This window comes from Zootermopsis nevadensis, unplaced genomic scaffold (genome assembly GCF_977971745.1).
Source record: "Zootermopsis nevadensis isolate Lab colony 2312 unplaced genomic scaffold, Znev_1.0 Znev_ptg000061l, whole genome shotgun sequence".
NCBI classification, from domain to species: Eukaryota; Metazoa; Arthropoda; class Insecta; order Blattodea; family Termopsidae; genus Zootermopsis; species Zootermopsis nevadensis.
Window position 1 is genome coordinate 20,191,424 of NW_028259192.1, and position 23,512 is coordinate 20,214,935.

The 23,512-nt window shown below is 38.5% G+C and overlaps 1 protein-coding gene across 6 annotated transcripts in view; it reads left to right on the plus strand.

Annotated features, from left to right (window-relative positions):
* LOC110835312 (furin-like protease 1) overlaps positions 1-23,512 on the plus strand; it is a 329,508-nt gene that overhangs the window by 293,516 nt on the left and 12,480 nt on the right. For 5 of the 6 annotated variants that reach the window (XM_087340543.1, XM_087340544.1, XM_087340545.1 and 2 more), the window contains 10 exons: positions 5,104-5,232; positions 7,367-7,532; positions 9,273-9,445; positions 10,976-11,185; positions 11,891-12,098; positions 12,703-12,820; positions 13,120-13,201; positions 13,810-14,020; positions 15,498-16,283; positions 19,282-19,593. In XM_087340543.1, coding sequence (XP_087196669.1) covers positions 5,104-5,232; positions 7,367-7,532; positions 9,273-9,445; positions 10,976-11,185; positions 11,891-12,098; positions 12,703-12,820; positions 13,120-13,201; positions 13,810-14,020; positions 15,498-16,283; positions 19,282-19,593 — 2,395 coding nt within the window. The remainder of the gene's footprint in view (positions 1-5,103; positions 5,233-7,366; positions 7,533-9,272; positions 9,446-10,975; positions 11,186-11,890; positions 12,099-12,702; positions 12,821-13,119; positions 13,202-13,809; positions 14,021-15,497; positions 16,284-19,281; positions 19,594-23,512) is intronic. The other variant, XM_087340546.1, reaches the window with a different exon arrangement.

Genomic DNA, 23,512 nt, shown 5'->3' on the forward strand with positions numbered 1-23,512 from the left:
TACTGAAACCACAAATATAAAGAGAGAAACGCCTTTCTGTATAAGCTTCGTAATGCCTCATGAAGTGATGAGTAGCTTACGAGCAGCAAAAAGGTGTCACTTTCACCATGACGTGGGTGCAAAGAAACGTTGGATATCTCATGCTAGAAAGTGTAGGAGTACCGATGTTGGTCTTGTGGGTTGGCCGTGTAAGTAGATACCGGGCGTTTCGGAGGCATGTGTAATTATGTTCTTTTGAGACGTTGGTGTCCACCTACAAGTCTACACGGTGTCACAACCTAGAAGGCCAACATCGAAAACCTCACGGTCACGAGTACCTCAGATCTCATAACATCTTAGGGTTGGTTTTCAGGGAAGCAAAACAGACCGTTGGTTGGTAACTCATTGAAGGTGGGGAGAGGGGGCGCTTCCTTCTGCTCAAGGATTGTGTACTTCAAGACATATTTGTAGGTTTAGAAGTCTATCCCCCCCGCTTAGAGGTCTTGACTCAAATATTCAAGCTCTTTTACCTTCACGTACTTAGGCCGTAGTATATTGGTTTTTTATTCTGTTCTGTAGATTTTAAGGTGGCAACAAGACATTGTCCAGCATGTTACTTGCTCTGAGCATTGCTCGCTGCACTCTTTGCCTGTGTTCTTCCTTTAATGTGAGAAGAGCGGGTTTTATAATATTGCCCCTTACGTTAGGAATGCTATTGGTAGCACGAACGGTTTCATAAAACGTTAATTCAACGTATGATCGGAGGACATCCAGATCACGTTAAGTTGAAGCTGAGATGTCAGTTTTGTTGTTCTCTCGTTTCAGCCGTAAAACGGGAGACAGAGCGTCCACGTCGTGGGAAGGGCTCTGTGGCGGCTGCTGCTGCATTTGCTGTAGTCGTGAAAACGAAGTATCGCGTAAACGTTCATTAAAAAGCACTGGAAAGCATTGGCTTCCCTAAGAATAACACTGTACTTTGCGAATTGCAGTCTTTTGAAGAGATGGCACTAGAGGCTTTGGTTACTGACCCTTCGTTAGGCGTTCTTTACGCCCTAATGTAAGCGACGACCACCGGTCGTCGATATCGGTCTATTTGTGTAGCGTGTTTATTCTTATTCCTGTTGACATTATTCTACGGCCTTGCCTTCGCCGTGTTGGAGACCCTTTGTTCCACCAACCCAGATTCGATCCTCCAGTCCTCAGGAACACTGGGACTGTCCCTGAGGGGCTTGGTTACCCTCTGGGTAAAACCGCAGATAATGCCCCGACCGGTCTGACTTGGCCGTCATGCGTGGACATCCCTGTGCTTCTACCATCGTGGTTGCAACATTAGTGCAAGGATGACCTAAGGCCATTGTTGGGAAACGTTACGTAATGATGGCCTTGGGCAATTTCGTTGCAAAAAAGGGACCTACGTGTTGTTGCGTGAAGAACGCCTGTCGAATATCATTGTACTCCAAAGAGTACGCCTTTCTAGTCGTGTGCAATATTACAAACAAGGCGGCAGTGTATGCTTCACAGTTGGGAGCATCAGTAGCGGTATTTAATATAACACCCTTCCAAGACACTAGAAACGCCGTGACGAGCGGCAACTTCTCTGACATGGGTACAGTGCGAGTAGTATTAACGTTCTATTTTGATGTGTCTACAGACATTGACCTGTGACCTGTGCCCTGTGCAAATTGCTGCTATATCTTAACTAACATTTCAACGCTGAATGTGCGGACCGAGATGGGATAGAAATTTAAAAATGAGCGTAGAAGAAAACCGTGTCTCGCAATGTGAATTTACTGAATACATTTTCTAAACTTATTAAAAATCATAATTATACTGTACAGTGTGGAGTGATTTACTCTAAGGAGCAATTAAAGACGTGCACCTGAAGATGTCCCTACAGGAGTTGAAACATATCGGATTTGTTTTCCTTATATTTCGTTATATATTCTGCATATCGGAAAAACAACATGCGAAATAAGAATTGCGCATCTTAGCAAGCCTGCATTTATAAGATGGAGTTTCTGAAGAAAATATACAAAAGTTGAATTCTGTGACCAGCAGGTTTTATTTTATCGGCATGGACTGAAATTAAATTCGCCCGGCAAAATGTAGGTGGTTGTCTTGTGGGATGTTTCGCCGTGTACTCCAGTAGAATTTTACTGACGTTTCAGATGTGCTTACTGTCTCCATCACCAGGGCGATTAGTAAAGAGTGGAAAACATTTCACCAAAGAAGTTCAATGTGTTTTTCTTCTTTACATTACTACTCTGAGTTTTATTTTAAGCTAAAGTGTCTTACTCTGCACATTTTAATAGCAAATAATAATGCCCTAACAGATTAAACAGAAATACGTAACAGGAGAACTGGGGTTCGATCCCCGACGGGGGCAGAGGATTTTTCCTCTAGCCTCTGCGTCCAGACCGGCTCTGGGGCCCACCCAGCCTCCTCTGCAATGGGTACCGGGGTCCTTTCCCGGGGGTAAAGCCAGCCGGGGCGTGATGCCGACCACTCACCCCCATCTAGTGCCGAGGTCAAGGAAGAGAGGAGCTATACCTCCACTCACCCCAAACGCCTACATGGCGTATAGTGGGACAAACTTTACTTTACTTTTTACGTAACAGGAGAGGTTTCTTTTTTCAAACTAAACGTTAAAGATATACAGCTATTTGTAGACTGCTTATTCATTGGTAACATGGAAAGGATTGATTCAAATATTTATTTAGTCGTGTTATTATGTTAATACAACGGCAGCTATTAAAACCATTTGATCAGCCGTAAAATAACGCAAGCAGTGAAACCATAGTGTCGCCTCGTTTCAAGTGGTAGGTCACGTGGTTGTCCTTCCAATCAGTTGTCGTTTTTGCCTTCGTTTTAAATTGATTTCACTACACAGAATTCAAACCTTGTTTTAATTTTATTCCGTTAGGTTAAAATTTAATTACTGTCACTACACGCTGTTTTGTTACTAAGCCGTATATCGTGATGCCATTTGAGTGTTTGATGCGTTCCGTGGTAAATGTAAATTAACTTTAATGGCTATCATATATCAGTGTACAGGTTATTTAAACCGTTTGTAAATGGGATGCGGTTAGTTACTACAAATGTACTTTATCAATAAATGTAAAAAGTTTGGGTCTGAGTAGGCGTGCGCCTGTTCTATGCATATGTAAGCGTGACAGTTCTATAGGGTGTCAGAAACGTTTTAGACGTAAGAACGTATCGTAAATATATGTAGTATTTTTATTATATTAAAAATATTTCACGCGGAAAATAACGAATCCTTTAAATGATTATCCTTTATTAAGTTACTAGGAATGACTGATAAAAATTCAAAGGTAAATACAGAATACTATGTATTTTTATGACCGAAAAACGCTGCAATTGCACGATTTATATTGTCCAGTGACAGAGACTAGATCTATCTAAGGGACCCAACAGAGTAGGTACCTCTCACCTGAAGACGGAGACAGAACCAGCCTCCGAAACGTCGTGGTTTTAAAGAACAGACGATGGATAAAGTCCTGACAATGAATAATTTTAAGTGTAAACTACCGTCTTCAAAACCCTTTAGAATTGAACTATATAGTATATGCTGGGGTAAATTGTATGAAATTGTCCGTCACCAAAACTTGGAAAAATTAAGTTTCGCGCGCAATGTTTATCGTAGTGTAATTTAATGTAAGAAATGCGTTCAGAAAAGGACAAAATTAAGAAGCAAATGAAGAAAGGAAGTGCTTCGGGATATTTAATTCAAATGGCACGGCGAAGAGTTAAATGAAAGCGTTAAATATGTAAGAAATTGGTTTCGAAGAAAAATGGTGGTGGTAGTTGTTTGTGGACAGTCCGTGATGGATGGTGGCAGTCTATCAATTCCACGTCTCTCAGGGAGAAGCAGAACATCGGCTTCCGTTCCGCTCGTCTGAAACCCCGTCTTCTTCTGCTCCCATTATTTTTATCTTACTACGCTGTTTGAAATGGGCTTCAGTATGTTGTGTCTTCAGTCTTTGTCTAACCGAGGGAAGTTCTCCTCTCTGCCTCTTCTATTCTTTTGTCTCTGGTATCCCATGCCCGTGCCTTAGTGTCATATTGTTAATGTTTAATTGTATAGAATAAAATGTCGATACTATTCCATATGTTGTCAATTTAAAGTATTATGTCTGAATGACATTACATGCAGAGATGCAGAATTTTCACCTGCAGCTCGCTTAAAATCCACCCTGAACTAGAAACTCGTGGATGCTGTTAGTTTCCACCATTCGTTGAATTCATTTTATACTTATATATGTATTGTAGGTAAATTAGATATCGTAGGTTGGTTGATGATAATGAGCTGTAACGGATGTGGGAGCGAGCGAAGTGGCTTAATTTCACATACTTCCGGCTCTCTCATCTAGGGACTGAGGAAAACCGCTAGAAGCAAAATAGATTGTACCTGGTTTTGTTTCGAACTGGGAACATTCCACGTGCTAGTCGGATGCTGTTAAGTTCCTCGGCTTGAAAATTATTATTCAGTAACGCGTTTATAAAATTTATACAACAAATGATGCTCGTGTTGAAGCCCTGAGTTTGTGTAAACAATATATAACATGTCGGTTAGCGCCCCAAAGAAAACAGCGCGTCTCCTTTACAAAGGTCAGTCTTTTGATATTGTTTAAGGGAATCAGATCTGCTTCGCTTATGTACGACTAAACGCTGACATGAGCCAAGTTCTTTTGGGATACTTTCCAACACATTTATGTTTTTACTATCACAACTTTTAGAGCTTTGTCAATGCCTTTCATTATACTGCTTGAAAGTCAAACTTCATACAAGGTATATATTAATTTGTTCAATTGGTTTGTGATAATGACGTATTGCAGCTAAGCTTATAATAATTTATGTGCATGTGTATGACAGACATAGTGGCGACGCTACGGATGTTTCGAGGTACCCGAAATTTTTTTTTTTACATATCAGTGGCCTATGCTGGTGAATATTTTGCGCAGAAATGGATCAAAATATTAGTTAACTGTTGCATTTTGATATTCTCGGAACTTGGACTAAAATACTTGAAGGAAACTAGACTGCATACGTTATTCCTATAAGGTCTTCTGTGGAACTGGCCCTAACAGAATTGTTCTGTTCCAGAACCGAGGGCAGGGCCTGGACATGAACGTCCAACCTGCTTGGATGGAAGGCATCACTGGCGTAGGCGTCGTGGTCACCATCCTAGACGACGGGCTCGAGAAGGACCACCCTGACCTGTTCAGAAATTACGTGAGTAGAAGGATTTGTTCTCACGGCGGTGAGTACCAGGTGACTGTCTTCTGGGTTATAGCGCCTTGTATTCTAGCCCTGATGGTGGAGGCAGCAAGGACCTCTGAAACGCGGGCAAACTTCTAGACTGCACGGCGCTACAACCCATACGACGTTCGTACGCGTGAGTGGAATATCATCATTAAAGGAGTAAGTGAAAGGCGTGGTGTTGTTCTCCAGTAGCCGCTAGCTGCTCAGATAGTAAAGAACGCCCTTGCGGCTGTGTAACCGGAAAATTCATTGTGACCAAGACGCTGTTCCATAATTTGACTTTATCCTGATCCGCCTGACTCCATTTTACACCCTGCTTCGCAAAAATGTATTTCAATATCTTCCTCTGATTTACGCCGTGTTAGCCAAGTGGACTCATCACTTCTGTGGGTTGTTGTCTTCTGGATTGGGTCACTGTGTGGGTTTGTGTATGGTTGCTGCTGGAAACTGTTTTCCTTCATATTTCGTTGAATACAAGACTTAGTATTATATCACTAAATGCTTAAGAATAATACTTGCATTTTATTAAACGAACTGATAGTCATAGGCTTTTATAAAATTATATGAGCAGTTCCTTTGAGCAATTTAAACGCCCTTGAACGGCAGAAATTTATCTTTTTAGAGTTTCCTTCTTCTAAATCGCACGATATGGTATAAAACGTGGATTTTCTAATAAAATATATAATAATAACATTTATTTTCCTTCGACAACTGTAAACGGGTCTAATTAATTTCATTTAGGATGGTACGCGTAATAGTCACGCCCCGAGCTTGGTGAGGTCTCCGCAGAACACAAGAAATATGTATCCCGGTATAGTGGAAGCTGAAAGATGAAGCAGTTATCAAATCGATTCCATTTACAGCGCAGCAAAAACAATACGGTTATTGAAATCCCCTGCTGATGGTTCAAGTTCCTGTTCTTCCTGTCTGCCTCTTCCCATGGGAATGAGGGAGAGATAAGTCCCAGTGGCGTTTTGCAGTGCAGTTATAAGTTGACGTCTCTCCGATCAATTCCAGCTCAGCCTACTCTTCAATACACGCTGATACTTCTCTGTTTTCGTATCAAGAAGAAACTTTAAATTTAATAACTATCGTCCTCAAAAATGTAAGCTACTTCAGTAAGCATTAGGACTTCTCTTACATCATTTGCTGATTTCCGGAAGAATTTATATTAAAAATCGATTTTGTCTGCTCGCAACAAGATAGGCAAGGCTGGCAGAGTTCATAGGGAGTCACAGGTAAGTTTCATGTTTTTATGAATGTCGTATTTTTAAAAAAATCCTTCTGGTGTGTTCCATAAGAGCTGCAGCACCCTCTATAATTTTTCAAAAAAATATTGTTTGTGTTTATATAATTTGTAACACTTTATTTCCTCTGTATCATTATTTTAATATTGCCCCTTACGTTGTCATTATCCACTAATCGGCTGAACTGATAGTAAGTCCACGGGCGAGGAGTGATAAACAGAACGGGGCTATCATCCGGCTGAAAGGATTTCAGCGCGGCTAGACGGTCAAAAGTAGAGAGCGAGGTGCAAGGTGGAGCGACGGGCAGTTCACTTTTACAGCGCGTATCGGGGCTGCAGTCCCCACAGCCGGCTTATAGTAAACACCCTTTCCCGGTACCACGTGTTTTAGACTGGTTTATGTATCACAAACTGTTTCGTGGTTATTGTTAAGGAGTGTTCAATAATTTTGTGTGGTGACTATTTTTTGTTCTGATAATGATAATGAGCAAAGGAAGTGTATCATAGTTACAACAAATTACTTTTTATAAATTGTCTTTCAGTGAAAAATGATTGCCGCCATCTGCCAGACTTACAAGTAGTTAAAACATCGTCGATCACCTGTGGAATTTCTCGTGATGTCAATTTACTTTTCATTTATTTATATTGTTATGTGTTGAAATTATGTATTATGAATTTTCCCCCTTTCGCAGCATTACCACTGCTCAGTCTCATACTTTCATATATTTTAGTTTTTTAAACTATAACATAGATATCGAATGTAACCATCACCAAATTTCGTGCTTCAAAGTCATAATGTGTGTGAAAGACTGGCTGCTTGGTTATTTGCAGAGCTCATGGTAGATTCAATTGTTGCAGGACCCACAAGCAAGCTACGATGTTAACAACCATGATGATGACCCGATGCCTAGGTATGACTTAATCGACTCTAATCGCCACGGAACACGTTGTGCTGGTGAAGTTGCAGCCACTGCCAATAATTCTTTGTGTGCCGTTGGCGTAGCTTATGGTGCTAGCGTTGGTGGTGAGTGCCTGGTTTTCTTAGTGTCCCACATTCTTGATATTTCCTAGGATTGTTAAGCCATAGCAGCGAACTTTCAGGTTTCATAAAAGATTAATTTCTTGACCAGTTGAGCAACTATAATCTTCTCAAGAAGGACTGTGCTTCATTGAGTTAGTTAGGTAATACTTGCACCATGCAAGAACCTCATAATTGGGTTATCAAGACAATGAGGAGACTAATAGGTGGTTATGAAAGATACGAGGGTCGCTCATTAAGTAATGCCCCACATTTTTTTCCTCAGAACATATTTATTCAAGATGGCTCAAATTTAGTGACAATATAAATCAATGTTTCCTTTACACATACTATTTTTCCACATAGTCCCCATCAACTTGTATGGTTTTACGCCAGCGTGGAACAAGTGCATGCATGCCTTGCCGGTACCAGCTCTTGTCCTGTGCACGTAGCCATGTCCTCACTGCTTGAATCACGCTCTCGTCATCTTCAAATCTTGTTCCGCGGATAGCATCTTTAAGTGGCCCAAAGAGATGGAAGTCGGAGGGTGCCAGATCTGGACTGTAGGGTGGATGGGGTAGCACCGTCTAACCCAATTTGGTGATTTCTTCCCGGGTTCTCAGACTTGTGTGAGGGCGTGCATTGTCGTGCAGGAGCAAAATTTCTGCTGGATGCTTGTGAGGCCGAACTCGTCGAAAACGCTTCTTGAGGGTTTTCAGGGTCCTGATGTACGCGTCTGAATTGATGGTCGCACCTCTTGGCATCACATCCACAAGAATGACCCCATCACTGTCCCAAAAGACAGTCATCATGACTTTTCCGGCGGAGGGAGTTGTCTTGAATTTCTTCTTTCTCGGTGATTGAGGATGATGCCACTCCATTGACTGCCTTTTTGTCTCTGGCTCAAAGTGGTGTATCCAGGTTTCGTCACCTGTAATGATCCGGGACAGAAAGACCTCTCCCTCAGCATCAAAACGCTCCAACAATTCAGAAGAAATCGTTTTCCTTTGAATCCTGTGGTCTGCTGTGAGACTTCGTGGAACCCATCTTGCGCACACCTTCGAATATGCGAGAGCCTGGATAATTGCAATCACACTTCCATTGCTGACTGAAAGCTGTTGGGCCAATTGTCGAGTTGTGACGCGCCGATCCTCACGAATAATGGCATCCGCGCGGTTCAACATGTCTGGAGTGGTGGCTGTGGCAGGACGCCCAGAGCGCGGCAGATCACGGAGCTCGGTTTCTTCACTTCCTGAAGCTTTAACTCTCTTAGCCCAGCGACCAACGGTGCTCCTATCGACTGCACAGCTTCCATACACAGCACACAAACGTTTATGAATGTTCACCACAGTTTCTTTTTCAGCAACAAGGAATTCAATTACAGCTCGTTGCTTGTAACGAGAGTCGTTCACAGACGCCAATTTAACAGTTCACTACAGCTCCGCTATCGGTTGGAATCATTTGAAACTCCGTACACGAACGCGGGAAACATCAAATCTCAAGCATGTAAAAGTACACTTTTCTATCTTCATTATTGGCTGAGAAAAAAAATGTGGGGCATTACTTAATGAGCGACCCTCGTATTATAGTTAATGCCCTGAGTGAGATTTGAACAACTGACCACACAAATGTGATAGACTTTTTATGATCTTCATGATCCGTGTAGTCTAATGGTTCACCACCAACTTCACTATTGATCTGTAATGTACAATTTCCTGCACGATGTAAGAACCACTGTCACTCCAGGTGTAAGGATGCTGGATGGAGATGTGACAGACGCTGTGGAGGCCCGGTCCCTGAGTCTCAATCCACAGCATATTGATATTTACAGCGCCTCCTGGGGACCGGATGATGACGGAAAGACCGTGGATGGCCCAGGGGAACTGGCCACAAGGGCTTTCATTGAGGGTGTCACAAAGGTTAGAAACTAAGTCTAATGTCAGTTAACATTTATCATTCAGCTTGTTCATCTGTAAATTTGTTTATTTTGTTTGGGTATGATCGTCCACTCGTGGCCGCTGTACCATGTTGATGCTTTGGTGATGTGCGTGGCCATGAACAAGAATTAATAATTATGTTTTTATCTCTAGTTTCAATTCTTTTCTCTCTCTGAGAAACTGCAAGGTAAAATATTGTATTTAAATGTTAGGTGATTCCTCATCTTAGAACTTAAATTCCTGGAAATGCAGTTTGTATCAGTTTTAATATTGAGAAGTATTTTTGTAACAGTTATTATTTAATACAGTTCTGAAATTACATATACATCAACTTCAGCGTGCTCGTGTTATGGGTAGAAGTGCTATTGACACTGAAAATATTTGGTACTTTGTAGCTACTGAGAGATGATGTAAACATTTGTCACAATGAATTTGTGCACTTTTTTTTGTGATTTGAAGATAACCCCTTATTTTTCAGTTGCAAAATTATGAAAAAGTTCATGTCTTGTAGTTTGATTAATACAGAATATAAACAATAATTCTGCCAATAGTTTGGTGTAGATGTTAAACTTTTTACCTCAGCAGTGGACTCGAGAAACCGAGTTTCATGATCAGTACTTTTACTGCTAATATTGTACAGCAGTGGTCCCGAACACGGTGACCGAGGGTGCCATGGTGCCCGCCAAGGCTATTTTTGGGTGCCTGTGTTGTTACGGAAAGAGGTTGTACTGAATAATGAAGGCTGTTCAACCACAAACATTATAAAATCAAAGCGCAGATCTCTACTTACTGACGCCCGTCTTGACTATTCTTTGCGACCATCAACATCATCCTACACCCCCAAATTTGAAAAACTGGCCGATGAAATGCAGTGCCAAACTTCACACTAACTTCCCACTTGAGTAATAATAATTGTACTTATAAAACTACGTATTTTTGATTGCGCGGTTTCTTGTATCATTAAACGTCGTGTTGTTTTGTGTATTATTTGGTGTCCATATCTTATTTGTCCAGAGAAAAGAAACTTTGGCTTTGTTAATTGGTTGGTGCCCGCCACGATCTCATAAACTCTCAAATGTGCCCGTAGGCACAAAACGGTTGGGGACCGCTGTTGTACAGAAATGCATACAGTGAGGGAGAGACCAGTTTGGAAAGCAAGATGTTAATGGAAGGATGACATTAAAGTAGATGTTACGGACAATGGATTTGAACTTTCTCAGAACAGGGTGGACTATCTGAATAAACAAATGAACAGATGGACAGACAGACACACAAACAAATACATAAATAATTGAGTAAATGCAGTGAAATGATTGTTGTCCATTCTTCAGATGCTGCATGACCAGTTTTGGTTTGAGAGAGTATATCCATATCCAAGCAGTGTTACAATTTAAAAACATAAAAATTGTGATGATTGTGAGCTCAATAAGAAGTCAATATGGATTCATTAACCTCCCCACTGAATTTTTCTGGTCATCATTTTATTTTAATGTTCGGCACTGATTGTTACAGGGCCGATCTGGGAAAGGTTCTATTTTTGTTTGGGCATCTGGTAATGGAGGTCGCGATTATGATAATTGCAACTGTGATGGCTACACAAATTCCATCTGGACGCTGTCCATCAGTAGCGCAACAGAAAATGGGTATGTTCCTTGGTACTCAGAGGCATGCAGCTCAACTCTTGCTACTACGTACAGCAGCGGGGCTTCTGGAGAGAAACAGGTATTTAGTCTCATGAGACAATCACACATACAGTACAGTCCATTTTTTCATGGTTTATGACATCACAGATAAAGATCCTCAAAGATAAGTAATTTTGAAGATTTCTGTCTTCTGGGTTGTTGCGCCGTGTAATCTGGTCGATGTAACCAATGTCTCAGAGGTCATACTGCCTCCGTCATCAGGGCGATGAGTATGAAGAATTCTGTCTTCTGAGTTGTTGCGCTGTGTAGTCTGGTCGATGTTAACCAACGTTTCAGAGGTCATACTGCCTCCATCATCAGGGCGGTGAGTAAGAAGATTTCTGTCTTCTGGGTTGTTGCACCGTGTAATCTGGTCGATGTAACCAATGTCTCAGAGGTCATACTGCCTCCATCATCGCCCTGATGACGGAGGCAGTATGACCTCTGAAACGTTGGTTAACATCAACCAGAAGACAGAAATCTTCATACTTAAAGTTTATCACACAGCATGTTTTAGTTGCACGCCCTGGTTACTAGGGGTGCTAAAATATTAATGTTTACACATGTAAAAGGAGGGTAGGCCAATTGGTTATGATGAATATTATGTTAATAGTATTGGATTCTTGAAGCAGCAACAGCTAACCAATAAAGCAAGTCCTCCAACTTCTAACTGTGACAGTGAAATTATTTATGGAGAGCTATATGCACATACCATCTCATACCAGCTGACTTTGCACACGTACAGGTTGTGACTACAGATTTACACCACCAGTGCACAAGTAGTCACACTGGAACATCAGCCTCGGCACCATTGGCGGCTGGCATCTGTGCCCTGGCACTCGAATCAAACAGAGAACTGACATGGCGAGACATGCAGCACATCGTAGTTCGCACTGCACGGCCTGCCAGCCTGAAGTCTTCCGACTGGAAGGTGAATGGTGTTGGGAGAAATGGTGAGTCGTTATGTTTCATTAGTCTCTACAGTACTTCATTCAAAGTAGTTAAAGGAGAATATTTTTAGGTGCAGTTAATGCCTCTGTTACAAAGCTGTAATGATTTACATAGAGATGATCATGAGGTGAGGGCTTCGATAACAAAGCTCTCAGGATCAGGACTACCCAAATACAGTTTATATCTCTTCCCACACTCCTTTGTTGAGTCAAGGAATATGAAGCTTTCACCAGGATTCGAGCCACATTTTCGTCATCGTTCCAACATTTATTTTGTTTACCTTCAGCCTGCCATTGGGAATATCAGAATTTACTTCACAGATACTCTTACTTTCTCATACCATACAAGAGGCCTCAAATGCCGTCAAAAGCATTTGACAGAACATCTTTTGCACTTCTGCACTGGACTGATATCTGTAGGAAGTATTTGTGGTTTTCTGTGTTTTTCAGTGTGATTACCAATAAGAGAGGTTTTAAGTGATGTGTCTTTCAGCTTTGCATCTTACTGGGGAAATGTATTTCATGGCTGCCAATCCTGAAACTACAGCGGAGTAAAAGGTATTACTATTGTTGTGGCTGCTGCTGTTGTTATGATGATGTGTTTCAGTGAGCCATTCTTTTGGTTATGGGCTGATGGACGCTTATGAAATGGTGAAGCTGGCTCGCAACTGGAAGACTGTACCAGAGCAGCACAAATGTGAAGTTTCTGCACCACACACAGAGAAGTAAGTTTCAATTGATTTATCCCAGTAAAAGAAATAAAGAGCACGATACATATTCTGTATAGAGAGTTAATTTCATTGGTGAGAAATTGTCTTGGATAAGCACCAGATGATCCATGTTTCATTCCCTGTCGTTGAAAAGAAGTTACTTTATGTAACTGTAAGCACTGGGTAATTTATCTGAATAGCAGAATTTCTTCTGCCGGTAGTACTCCTGTTTTAGGTTTAGCTGCGCTTATGAACAATTAATGGTGTTTGCTTTTGGTAATGATTGTTAATAACTTTCTATGTAATGGTTTCAGACTTATACCACCAAAGAGTCATGTGAGTCTCCAGCTTCATGTAAGGGAGTGTGCTGGTGTTAACTTCCTTGAACATGTTCAGGTAAACTATACAGAGCTGTAACTTTTAGTTTCCAAACATTGCATATTTTAAGAATTTGTACTTGAGGATCACATTTGTTATAGACAGAAGTTCTACAAACTTATCTATGTCTTATTTATTTGTGGTTTGTTTAATGACACTTTCAGTAGCTCAGGCTATGAATGATAGAGTGATTAATGAATGATAAATTGGAAAATACATGGAAGGAAATAATTGCTACCTAATTAAAGTACCGTCTTGGCACAGTAAATTGGCTGGCATGGCAGGAGATTAATTATTTCTGAATTGTCATTATGTTTCAGAATGTTCTGTAATACGATAATATTGATGGAATGAATATTTAAAAGCTTTGAATTGAGAATAGTTTAGACGCCATTAAACAACATTTTAACTTGTTTCAGTATTTTGTTGCTAACTGCTGACTGGTTGTTTTGTCCTAAATGCAATACTGTAAAATTTCAGTTTTTATGCAGTTATTTTTCATTATAAACTGAGTATTGTAGATCATCTTCAGTATCTGACCTTCTAATATAGCAGACATTTTATTACTTCCATGACAATACATAAACTTCCATAAAGGTTAAAAAAGTTGGTTTTGTCTTTATTAGGCTAAAGTAAGCCTTGCATCAACCAGAAGAGGCGACCTTCAGATCCATCTAACCTCTCCAGCTGGAACCCGAGCCACTCTGTTAGCCCGTCGTCCTCATGATGTCTCGCGCGCCGGTTTCCAGGCCTGGCCATTTATGTCTGTCCATACCTGGGGAGAGAAGCCCTTTGGCATATGGCAGCTAGAAATACATAATGAGGGCCGTTTTCTGGGTATGATGACAATTTGGCATAAGTGTTTTATGTAATGTGTGTACCAAATGTTCATAGTAACAGCAAGATGGCAGCATCCATATTTACAACATTTACATAATTCATCCCTGCACTGCTACTTGCTGTCTGTCATTCTCATTACCTTCATTTATTAGAAATCACAATTTCTTTACAGATTATGTGTGAATTAAATTTATATTTGCTGTGTTTCAGATTACATTTTATGCTTCCATAAAAAAAAAAAAGACAAATATACAGTAGTGTGTTAATTGTGTTTTAATGTCACACTCTAAATATGAATTATTAAAGACTGAAGGACAGTGAAACATTTGATTTTAATACAACATTTCTGATAACTTGTAATAAAGGTAACAAGTTTGCACATAATGTTACAGTTCATTGCAAGCAAAGGTCAACATTTCTGTGGTAAGGGCATGGTGTATAGAGTTGTTTCAAATATGCACCAAAATTGCAAAAGATTTGGGTAAATAATTTACTTTTATACAAGTATTTATGTCATATAAAAGCCAGTATGATGTTTGTGGTTATGTTTTCCTGTGCTCCCAGAAACCTAAAAGTTCTCAGTAATGTTGTTAGGTGGCAAAATGTTTCATTTTACAAACAGTGATACCATTAAACAAGTGGTATGATATTTTTTTGCATCAGTATTGTATAGAAATTTTGAAATTCTGGACTTAATTTCAGTAAAACTAAGTTCTTCTATTTCATCATCAGTGTTGCTAGTTGAATCCTTGCTTCAGTCATCCCTGAACTGTGGAGTCTATGTTCATGGTGATAAAGATGAGCAGAGAAATAAAGATCTGTTGGTACTGGAATGGTGTTAAAAGTTCACCAGATTAAAAAAAGGGTACAATGAGCTTTGTCATGTCAGCGATGTTACAGTATCATCTTCAGAGATTAAAAACCATGTTGCTTCTGTGTTTGCTTGTGTGTCTGAAGACCTTACATTATAAATATTACCTGAAAACGGACAAAAACCTTTTGACTTAAATAAATTAAATAGACAACCTAATTTTTATTCTGTTACTTTAGGTGAAAAAAATTAGTGAAGAACTATATATTGTTGTGAATTTGGGTGGTGTGAAAATTTGTATTCATATCAGGGCTTGGGCTAGCAACCGGCTACTTTGTGGTCAGATTTTCTGCTGCAGAATGAATTCTAAATGCTTCGTAACCCAGTTACAATGCAACTTTATGCTGCCAAGGGCCATAGACACCAGAATTATCACATGCCGATGCAGTAAAGCATCATGTTCTGTTTTGTAGGGGAGTGGTGATCAGAAAATATCTTGCTCAATATGTTAGGGTACATGTGTTTTTTTAATGATCCAGTGATGTTAACAGTAAGTATTGTATGTAAATACTAATTTAGCATAATTTAAATAATGATTACAGCGATGTAATGTCACCCTGGTTGTGGCTGATTAATCCTTGGTCGCTTCTTTTTCACCACTAGGACGTGCCACTCTGCAGGAATGGGCTCTTATATTTTACGGTACTGCAGTCACACCTGATGGCCATGGAGGTCACGGTTCACCTATCCCGTCTCTGCGTGTTACCAACACTGGTTCTTCCTCACCATCTAAACCTTCCCGTCCGCTGGTGCTCGTTTCCCCGCCCTATGTTATGCCTTCCCTGAAAAAATATAAGAATTCTCAGAGAAACAATACCAAGACAGGAAAGTTGACACCCCCAAGAACACTTATTACAACAACCACTCCTGGCCATACATCTTTCTTAAAGGTGCTGCAGCCAACTCCTCCAGCCATTCATAAACCTAGGTTAAAAAGCACAACAGCTGCAGCTCCTGCTGCTGTTCCCAAGAGACTAAGTTCCAATTCTACATCTACAATAACAACAAAAACAGTCACTACCACGACTGTCCCACCTACTCTGTATACCAACATCTCCCTCCCAAGTCAGCTTTCATCAGCACCAACCACACTACCAGTTAGTTCTACCATTTCACCCACAACATTAACCACCACGGTCATATCTAAAACTACCTCTACTACCACAACTTTACATAGTGACCTAACAATATTATTAGAACCACATTCTAACCCCCCACCTAAAGTACCAGATATATTCAAACAATATCCTAAAATCCAAAAAGTATATCCTTTATATTCTCTTACTAACAAGGGCAGGATAGATCTATCCTCGTTTCATCATCCTCCTGCTAACTTGGTGCCTAATTTGGAACTCATTCAGGAGAACTCCCGGCTCCACCAGGGTGAAGGCAAGGGTTTCTAGACACTTACTTCTACATACTGACACTCACATGCTGTCTGTGTACATTGCTTGTTATCACTTTGCTTGCTTTGCTTGTCTACCCTCCAAGCTGCTTGACTAGTAGCGTGTATGTGTGTATCTCTGTTGACGATGCAGTGCATGACTGATTTAGTGCTAAATCAGCACATTCTGAACAGGTTTATGTTAGTAATTTATCAGTTATAAGTTTCTCTTATGCATTTAATTATTTTCTTTGAAAGATCACTCTAAGTACTGTCTGATTTTTAAGTTTTAACTACTGGGTATTACAGGATGGAATATGAGGTGTATTTGTAGCTGTATTATGCCTGCCTGAAGAAAGTACGGTTAATGTGAAGGGTGATGCAATGAGTTTGACTTGCTTATAGTTCCTTGATTGACCCACACTCTCCTACTCTGATAGTGGGCTTGACATAATCTGCGTGTACAAAAATTGAACAGTAGAGAAAATATTTGTTTAGACCAAGATTTTATACATTATTTAGGTTTGGTTCTGACTGTGTATAGTTAACCTTATAACTGTATCAGTGAAGAATGTGGTATAAGAACTGCTTTGAATTTAATAGAAGATTAGGTCAATGTTTAACACAAATTTTATGTGAACTTGATTAATGAGTGTATAAACAGAATTCACGAATTTGTCAGACTTTCTTCACAAACAAGAAACTGTTGAAAACTAAATATTGCAGTGTACTTATTAAACCTAAAATATCAGGTGTATAAATTCTAGCATTTTATTAATAATTTTTATGTTACGCTGTACGCCTACAGGTCTACCAAACAAAAAACTGGCTTCATGCATTATTAGTCTTACAGAACAATCCACCATTTTAGCTTGTTATTAGGCTGTGTTATCAGTCCAGTTTGGTAAGGAGAGACAGATGAAGTACATGAGAAAAACCAAGTCAAATATGTGTTGAATAATGGTAAGCATATAATTACACAAATGTCTATACAGAGTAATATGTAAATGAAAGGACAGTGCAATATTTTGTAGAATAATGCCTGAAATTTATTTTAAGCAGTATTATTTCCATTGCTTACATTTTAACTTCTCAGTTTTCATTTATATACACTATACATATATATGTATACAGAATGTTTCAAAAAGATGTATACACAGCTGTTTTGCAGCAACTTTGGTGGTAATTTATCAGTACATTGCTTATGACTGTCATCTGTACCATGAAGCTAATAGTGTTCATTGTGAACACCTTCGCTAGATTCTGCAATGCGCTATGTGAAAGTGCTGACATATGTAATGGTTTAGTGTATTAAAATGACTTCATTTCATTCATTCAATATGTGCATACATCTCATTGGGACATCTGCGTATTTACATGTTAGTAGTTTGTTGTAGCGTGATTGATACAGATGTATGTGTAAGCATACATTTATTCTTATTTATGCTTTTTCCTGTATTTCTCAATACTGGCTTGCTTCCAGGAGAGTCCTGAGATACTTCTGGGAGATCACAGTGTGTACAGGACAAGGCAGGCTAATTAAGAGTAATACTGGAATAAAATTGTCTGGGAGTAGATTTGTTTGTAATGAGTGTGTATGTTGTAGTCAGAGTACATGCTAGTTAAATACTGACTTTATTTGCATGTAAATATATTGAAGGATTATTTGTTGGAAAACTTGACGTTTCCTTGAGAGCTCTAAATTATACGATTTCAACAGTGAATGCTTTTGATAGTTATTACCAATTTTCATACACATTTTTTGTGTATGTAGTGAATCATGTATATTAAATACTGTAGGCAGAGAAGAAAACCATAAATTTAAAAATCACATTCATCCTGTGAAAAACATTTATGGCATGTGGAGATGTAAAAATACATAGCAATACAAGTTTGAAAGGAGCACAGATTGTTACACATAAATTCATTTCAGATATTTTGGAAAATATGAAGTTTGCACACACTAAATGTAGCATACTGTAGTACAGTATTTAAGAAAAACATTTGTTAATAGGTCACTGTTTTTAAGTTTGACAGGCGTGAACAAGATTTATGTTGACTTTGGCCAAGTCTAGTTTTCTCGTCATGGCCACTGGCTAGTACTTGCTCATGCCAGCCTTTGGATTTTAGTTCAGAGGTTTTAATATACTTTACATTTCTGCTATGCCACATTAAGGAATTAGTGTGTATACAACATACAGTGTTTGAATTATTGGTCTGAAATTATATACATGCAGATGTAGTGGAGACCAGTCATTCTTGGTCATAACCTAAAAGTGAATATTTTCAACTAACTGTAGGGTTAGAGATATTAGAACTGCATATTTCAAAGTCAAATTGAGAGCATTGGACAGAGTCAGATGGTCACCCATCCACAGGTGGCTCAACTTAGTGTTTCTGATGACAGAGACAGTGTATGTTATGTGTCAACATGGCAATCACCTGAGAAGACTTACCATATAACCATTCAGATGCACAAAGGAGTATAACCTGAATTCTGTTGTAAATTAATAAGCAGTGCAATTAAGTAGATTCATAACCTCTTACTGTTGTGTTTATTCACATAAATATCTGTAGCATTATTTTTGACCAAAGTATGTTTAATCATATGTCTGTACTGTCAAATTAAGTAGGCCTCACATTTTTAGAGTACATAGCACATGTATTGCACTGTACCTCGTCAACATTCAGAGGTTTGCTGTACTTGTTAGTAAAGAAACAGTTGACTGTAAATTTTAGGTCAAAAATTACTGGAATGATGAATTTGAATGTTATGAATGCATGCAGAGAAGTGAGATTGCAGATCCTTGTGGTGGCCAGTATGAAGATGACTGTCTTCTGCATGCAGATAAGTTCAGTGCATACTCATTGTTGATCGATTGAATACATTATTTGATGGACCTGCAGTTTACACTGACTTGCATTGAGGTTATGTTTCCAAGCCTCTGACTCTTTGGATAGTAACAACATGTTTTTGATGGTGCTGTGGGTTTGTTTCTGCAGGAACAATGGCAGATTGGAAGCTGGTTTTCTATGGTACAGAAATAGCCCCTGAAGGCGATGAGCATGAAGATGATGACATCAATACTGAAATTAGTGGCAGTAAAGTAGACTTGAAGCCAAGTGAGGTCCTCAGCCGTGATGAGGAGGATCCAGAGCACAACAACGTGGAACCTGTTAAAGGGGGTGTGTGGAAGGAGGTTCATCAGGTGGATCACACTCGCAATGAAGTACAGCGCACTACCACCGAAGATGACACAGCCTCAGCATCTACAGGATGTCTTGCCCTCTCCAAGAAGAGTCAGCAATGTATAGGTTTGTGCCTTCTTATTATATTCATACTTTCATCCTTTGATTCTTCCTTTTCCTTCGTTTCACTCTTTACTACATATTGTGATGGAAACATGCCGCAGCCGAAGTGTACTGAAATGTTAGACGCTGGTAATATGGTTCCATGCCTAATAATTTCTCAAGAATGGAGAACTGATTTTCACAATGGAATCCGGACAGAACGGACGGTCAATTTACATTCTGATATTTCAAATTTTGAAACAAGACTACGCTGACTCATCAAGCAGGTAATTTTTTCTTCACTTAGTGACCAATTACAAATAAATATATATTGAAAACATAGTGCTGCTTAACATACACAATTTGTACTGATTGTATGGCATAGCACAGTGCCAGTGCTCCAAGAGAATGTGGTTGTAAGAAGAACTGAAGTGGGATTGATTGTTAACTAATTATGATTATATTATCATGGTACAGTACCCATTCCTTTACAGAGTTCTGTAATGTCAGAGATATGTAAAAATATGTAGTCATTCTTGTCTGTATGATGGACAGGTATTAGGCAGGGTTAAATATGATGCCAAATCTATAGAAACAGATGTTGTTGGTATTAATGCACTCTAGAGTGCAAATTGGTGCAATACTGTATACAGTGCTATTGACTAGAGTTAATTATGCTTTGCCGCTGTTGCCCTCTATACGGTGACTTTAATTACTCCAGCACTGCCATGTTTTATTTTATTGCGATTTATAGAAAACACAGACTTAAACTGACATTTAGCAGTAATGTCAGGTGCTTTCAATTGAAAGAATGAATTATCCTGAATATATATGTAACTGGGTTTTACTACTTGCTCAAGACAAAAAGTGGTGAGCTTTTTGTTGATATTAATGGACAGTGTTGAAGCAGTGTCTTAATTTCGTGTATCTTTTTGTCAGCAATTGTAATCCATTATTCTTATGAATGCCTTATGATCCTTTCATAAACTCAGATTTTCAAATCAAGTAATTTCTGTAAGATTCCTGACCCATTATTCCACCTGGACTTTTATCAGCTAAATTGTGTACATGTGTGTTCATGACTAGTGCCAATTATTTGCACAGAGAGCAAACAGCATTCCTAATGGCAGTATGTGGATTACAAAAGAAATCCCTTTGAAAGACATTATTATTGGTTGATATTCTAATTGCTGTACGTCCATCTAGTTATGGTGCAGTCATATCCAGACATATCAGAAGGAAATTTTAAGTCACACTAAGAAGGTTAAGAACCACTTGATACTAATTGTCAAACAACTGCATGTCTAATTTAATTTATTACAACTGTTACTTGTTACTGCAAGAATGGGAGCTCTCCAGTTTCAGGAAATTTGGACAGTATGTGTGTCCACACATCCTGATGGAGTTCAAAAGAATTTGTGCGCTGAATTGTAGTAACAGCAGTATAAATTCCTGGTGGAAGATACAAACTTCTAAAAATACAGCTCAAAATGTCCAACTAAAAAAACATCTATAGGAGAAGTTTCAGTTCATACGTAACTGTTAAGAAGTCGCCAGTTTTCACCTCTTAGGGCTAATATTGCATTCATAATTTGTTAACTGTTTTACATTGAACTCTGATTTTCAGTTCTTAACAAATTCCATGGTTTAACATAAATGTTATTCATACAGTATGAAACAGAAATATTACAAAAAAAACATACATCTTTGAGAAAGAGAAGCTGCTTTTATTCTTACTTCAAATTTTTTTTGTATTCTTACCATAATATGACAGTAACATTGCCAGTTTGAATTACAGAATGGGCTAGTATACCATTCTTCTTGTCCTTACATTGGATTCTCAACAGTTCATTGTACCTTTAACTTCAGGAAGCCTGAAGTCTGGTGTGCTCTGAATTACTGGTAGGGTATTGAAAGTTACTACCTTCGTAGTAATTATTACTCTCACTCTTCATGTTCAAAAATTACTTCACGCATTGAGTGGTGTAACAGATTGGATATACTTTCACTCAGACTTGTGGAGCAGGACCAGGAAAAGTTTTGCAAGAACCAGTACCTTGCATATGGTATGTCTAAAAGTTGGCATCATTCTCAGAATGATCTTGTGGGTATTCCATAACAAGCATCATTTTCTTTTGCAAACACAATTGTATCATTAATATGTTTTTCTAATTAGATAGAAGCTGGGAAATTTGTATATAAATTAATGAGAAAGTTAAGAAGTCACATAATAAACCAAAGAAGCATTTTCTGTTTTCATGAATATTTCAAAATAATAAGTTTAAAGTCTGTATTATTGTTTACATTTTTACAAACCAGCAGTATTTTAGAATCAAGGTCACCACAAATAATTGTTGGGAATACTGTCTTAGAGAAGCAATTTTTTTAAAGAAAAGGAAACTTGCATCTTTGGAATGTGCTGTCATCATATTGTAGGAACTTTGTGTAATATCATGCTGAAGGTGTCAAAAGGGGTCACTTACCATTCATTAGCCAGTATGTTCAGCCTACAGTGAGAAGACACATGATAACCCTCGATGTCTATCAGCATAACAGTAGTTTTGATGTTGTCATAGCAAGACCTAAACTTAAGGAAAGGATCTAAACGATCTCCATATCCAGTAATTATTCTGTACTTGAAGAATAATTATTTTAGTGTTAGATTCAAGGTGTGAACAAAAATCAAACTGCCAGGAAGGCACAACCTCAGTTATTGATATTGTGTTTAATTATGGAATCTGATAACACACATTTACTACCTATCACAGTGGAAAATTATAGTAATTGTGAAGATATCATTGGAACAATATTTTACCATATCATACTAATGAGAAATAAACTTAGTTTTTGTAATGTTTTATAGTTACTTTTAACATTGATGGTGTAAACTGAATTTGTTTGGTGTCTGTCAATATTGATTGGATATGACTACATCATGAAGTATCATAGTATATTATGTGTGTATGACATAATATATCTCAAGTGCAATTATACAAGTGTGTTGCCAAAAAAAAAGTGAAATTGAGACTGATGAACACTTAAATAACAACCATACAGACTGTACTGTAGTGTATCAGCCAACATGTACCAATTTTAGAATCAGTATTACTGTTAATCTGTTAGATCATGGCATATTTATCACAACATTAGATGGACACTCTTGGTTGTGCTTTACCAGTATCATTATGTGTGGCTGTTGGAGTGAATGAATGAGTAACTGAAATTGTTTGCAGCATAAAAGACTACATTATTAATAACCCTTTTCTTTGCAATTGTAACATCGATGAGAGAATTGTATATTTGTGAGTGTGTGAATGTGTGGGAGTTATTAATAATGAGAAATGATTAAACAGTAGTAACTAGGTGGAAAGATATCAGACTGGGTAGAGTTATAATTTGTGTTGATTTGCCAACGTTCCTGAAATATTTCATGGGTTAAGTATGATCCTAATAGATTTAATGTGATGTAGATATAGATATTGGTTCACATTGATCAACTTTTAACTGTTGTGTTGTGTTGTATTGGGGCAAGATTTGTACCTCTTGTTGTTCACCTTTATTTTCTGAAGGTGAAATTTATGGCTTAGTTTTAAGTCTTGGGAGTATTAAATAAGTTTTTTGCATTTGGCTGAATGAAATTTAAAATTTGTTCTCACTTCCAGTTGCTTCGTATATTCTGGAAACAAGTAAATGTCCTGCATTCTAATTTATAACCTTCATAGGTAATTAATAATATGTAAATATTGTCTCAAAATTCCACAGGTACAGGAATATTACTGTAATATTGGCCTATGAAAAGCATGGCCTGTGGGATACATGTTGTCCAAGAATCTCTACCCTGCAGACCTCTTAGATATTGAAAAATACCATTCTATGTCACCCACACATTAAAACATCAACATTTTGAAGAGAGCTGCAAAAAATTATAATCCTTTTTTAAGTG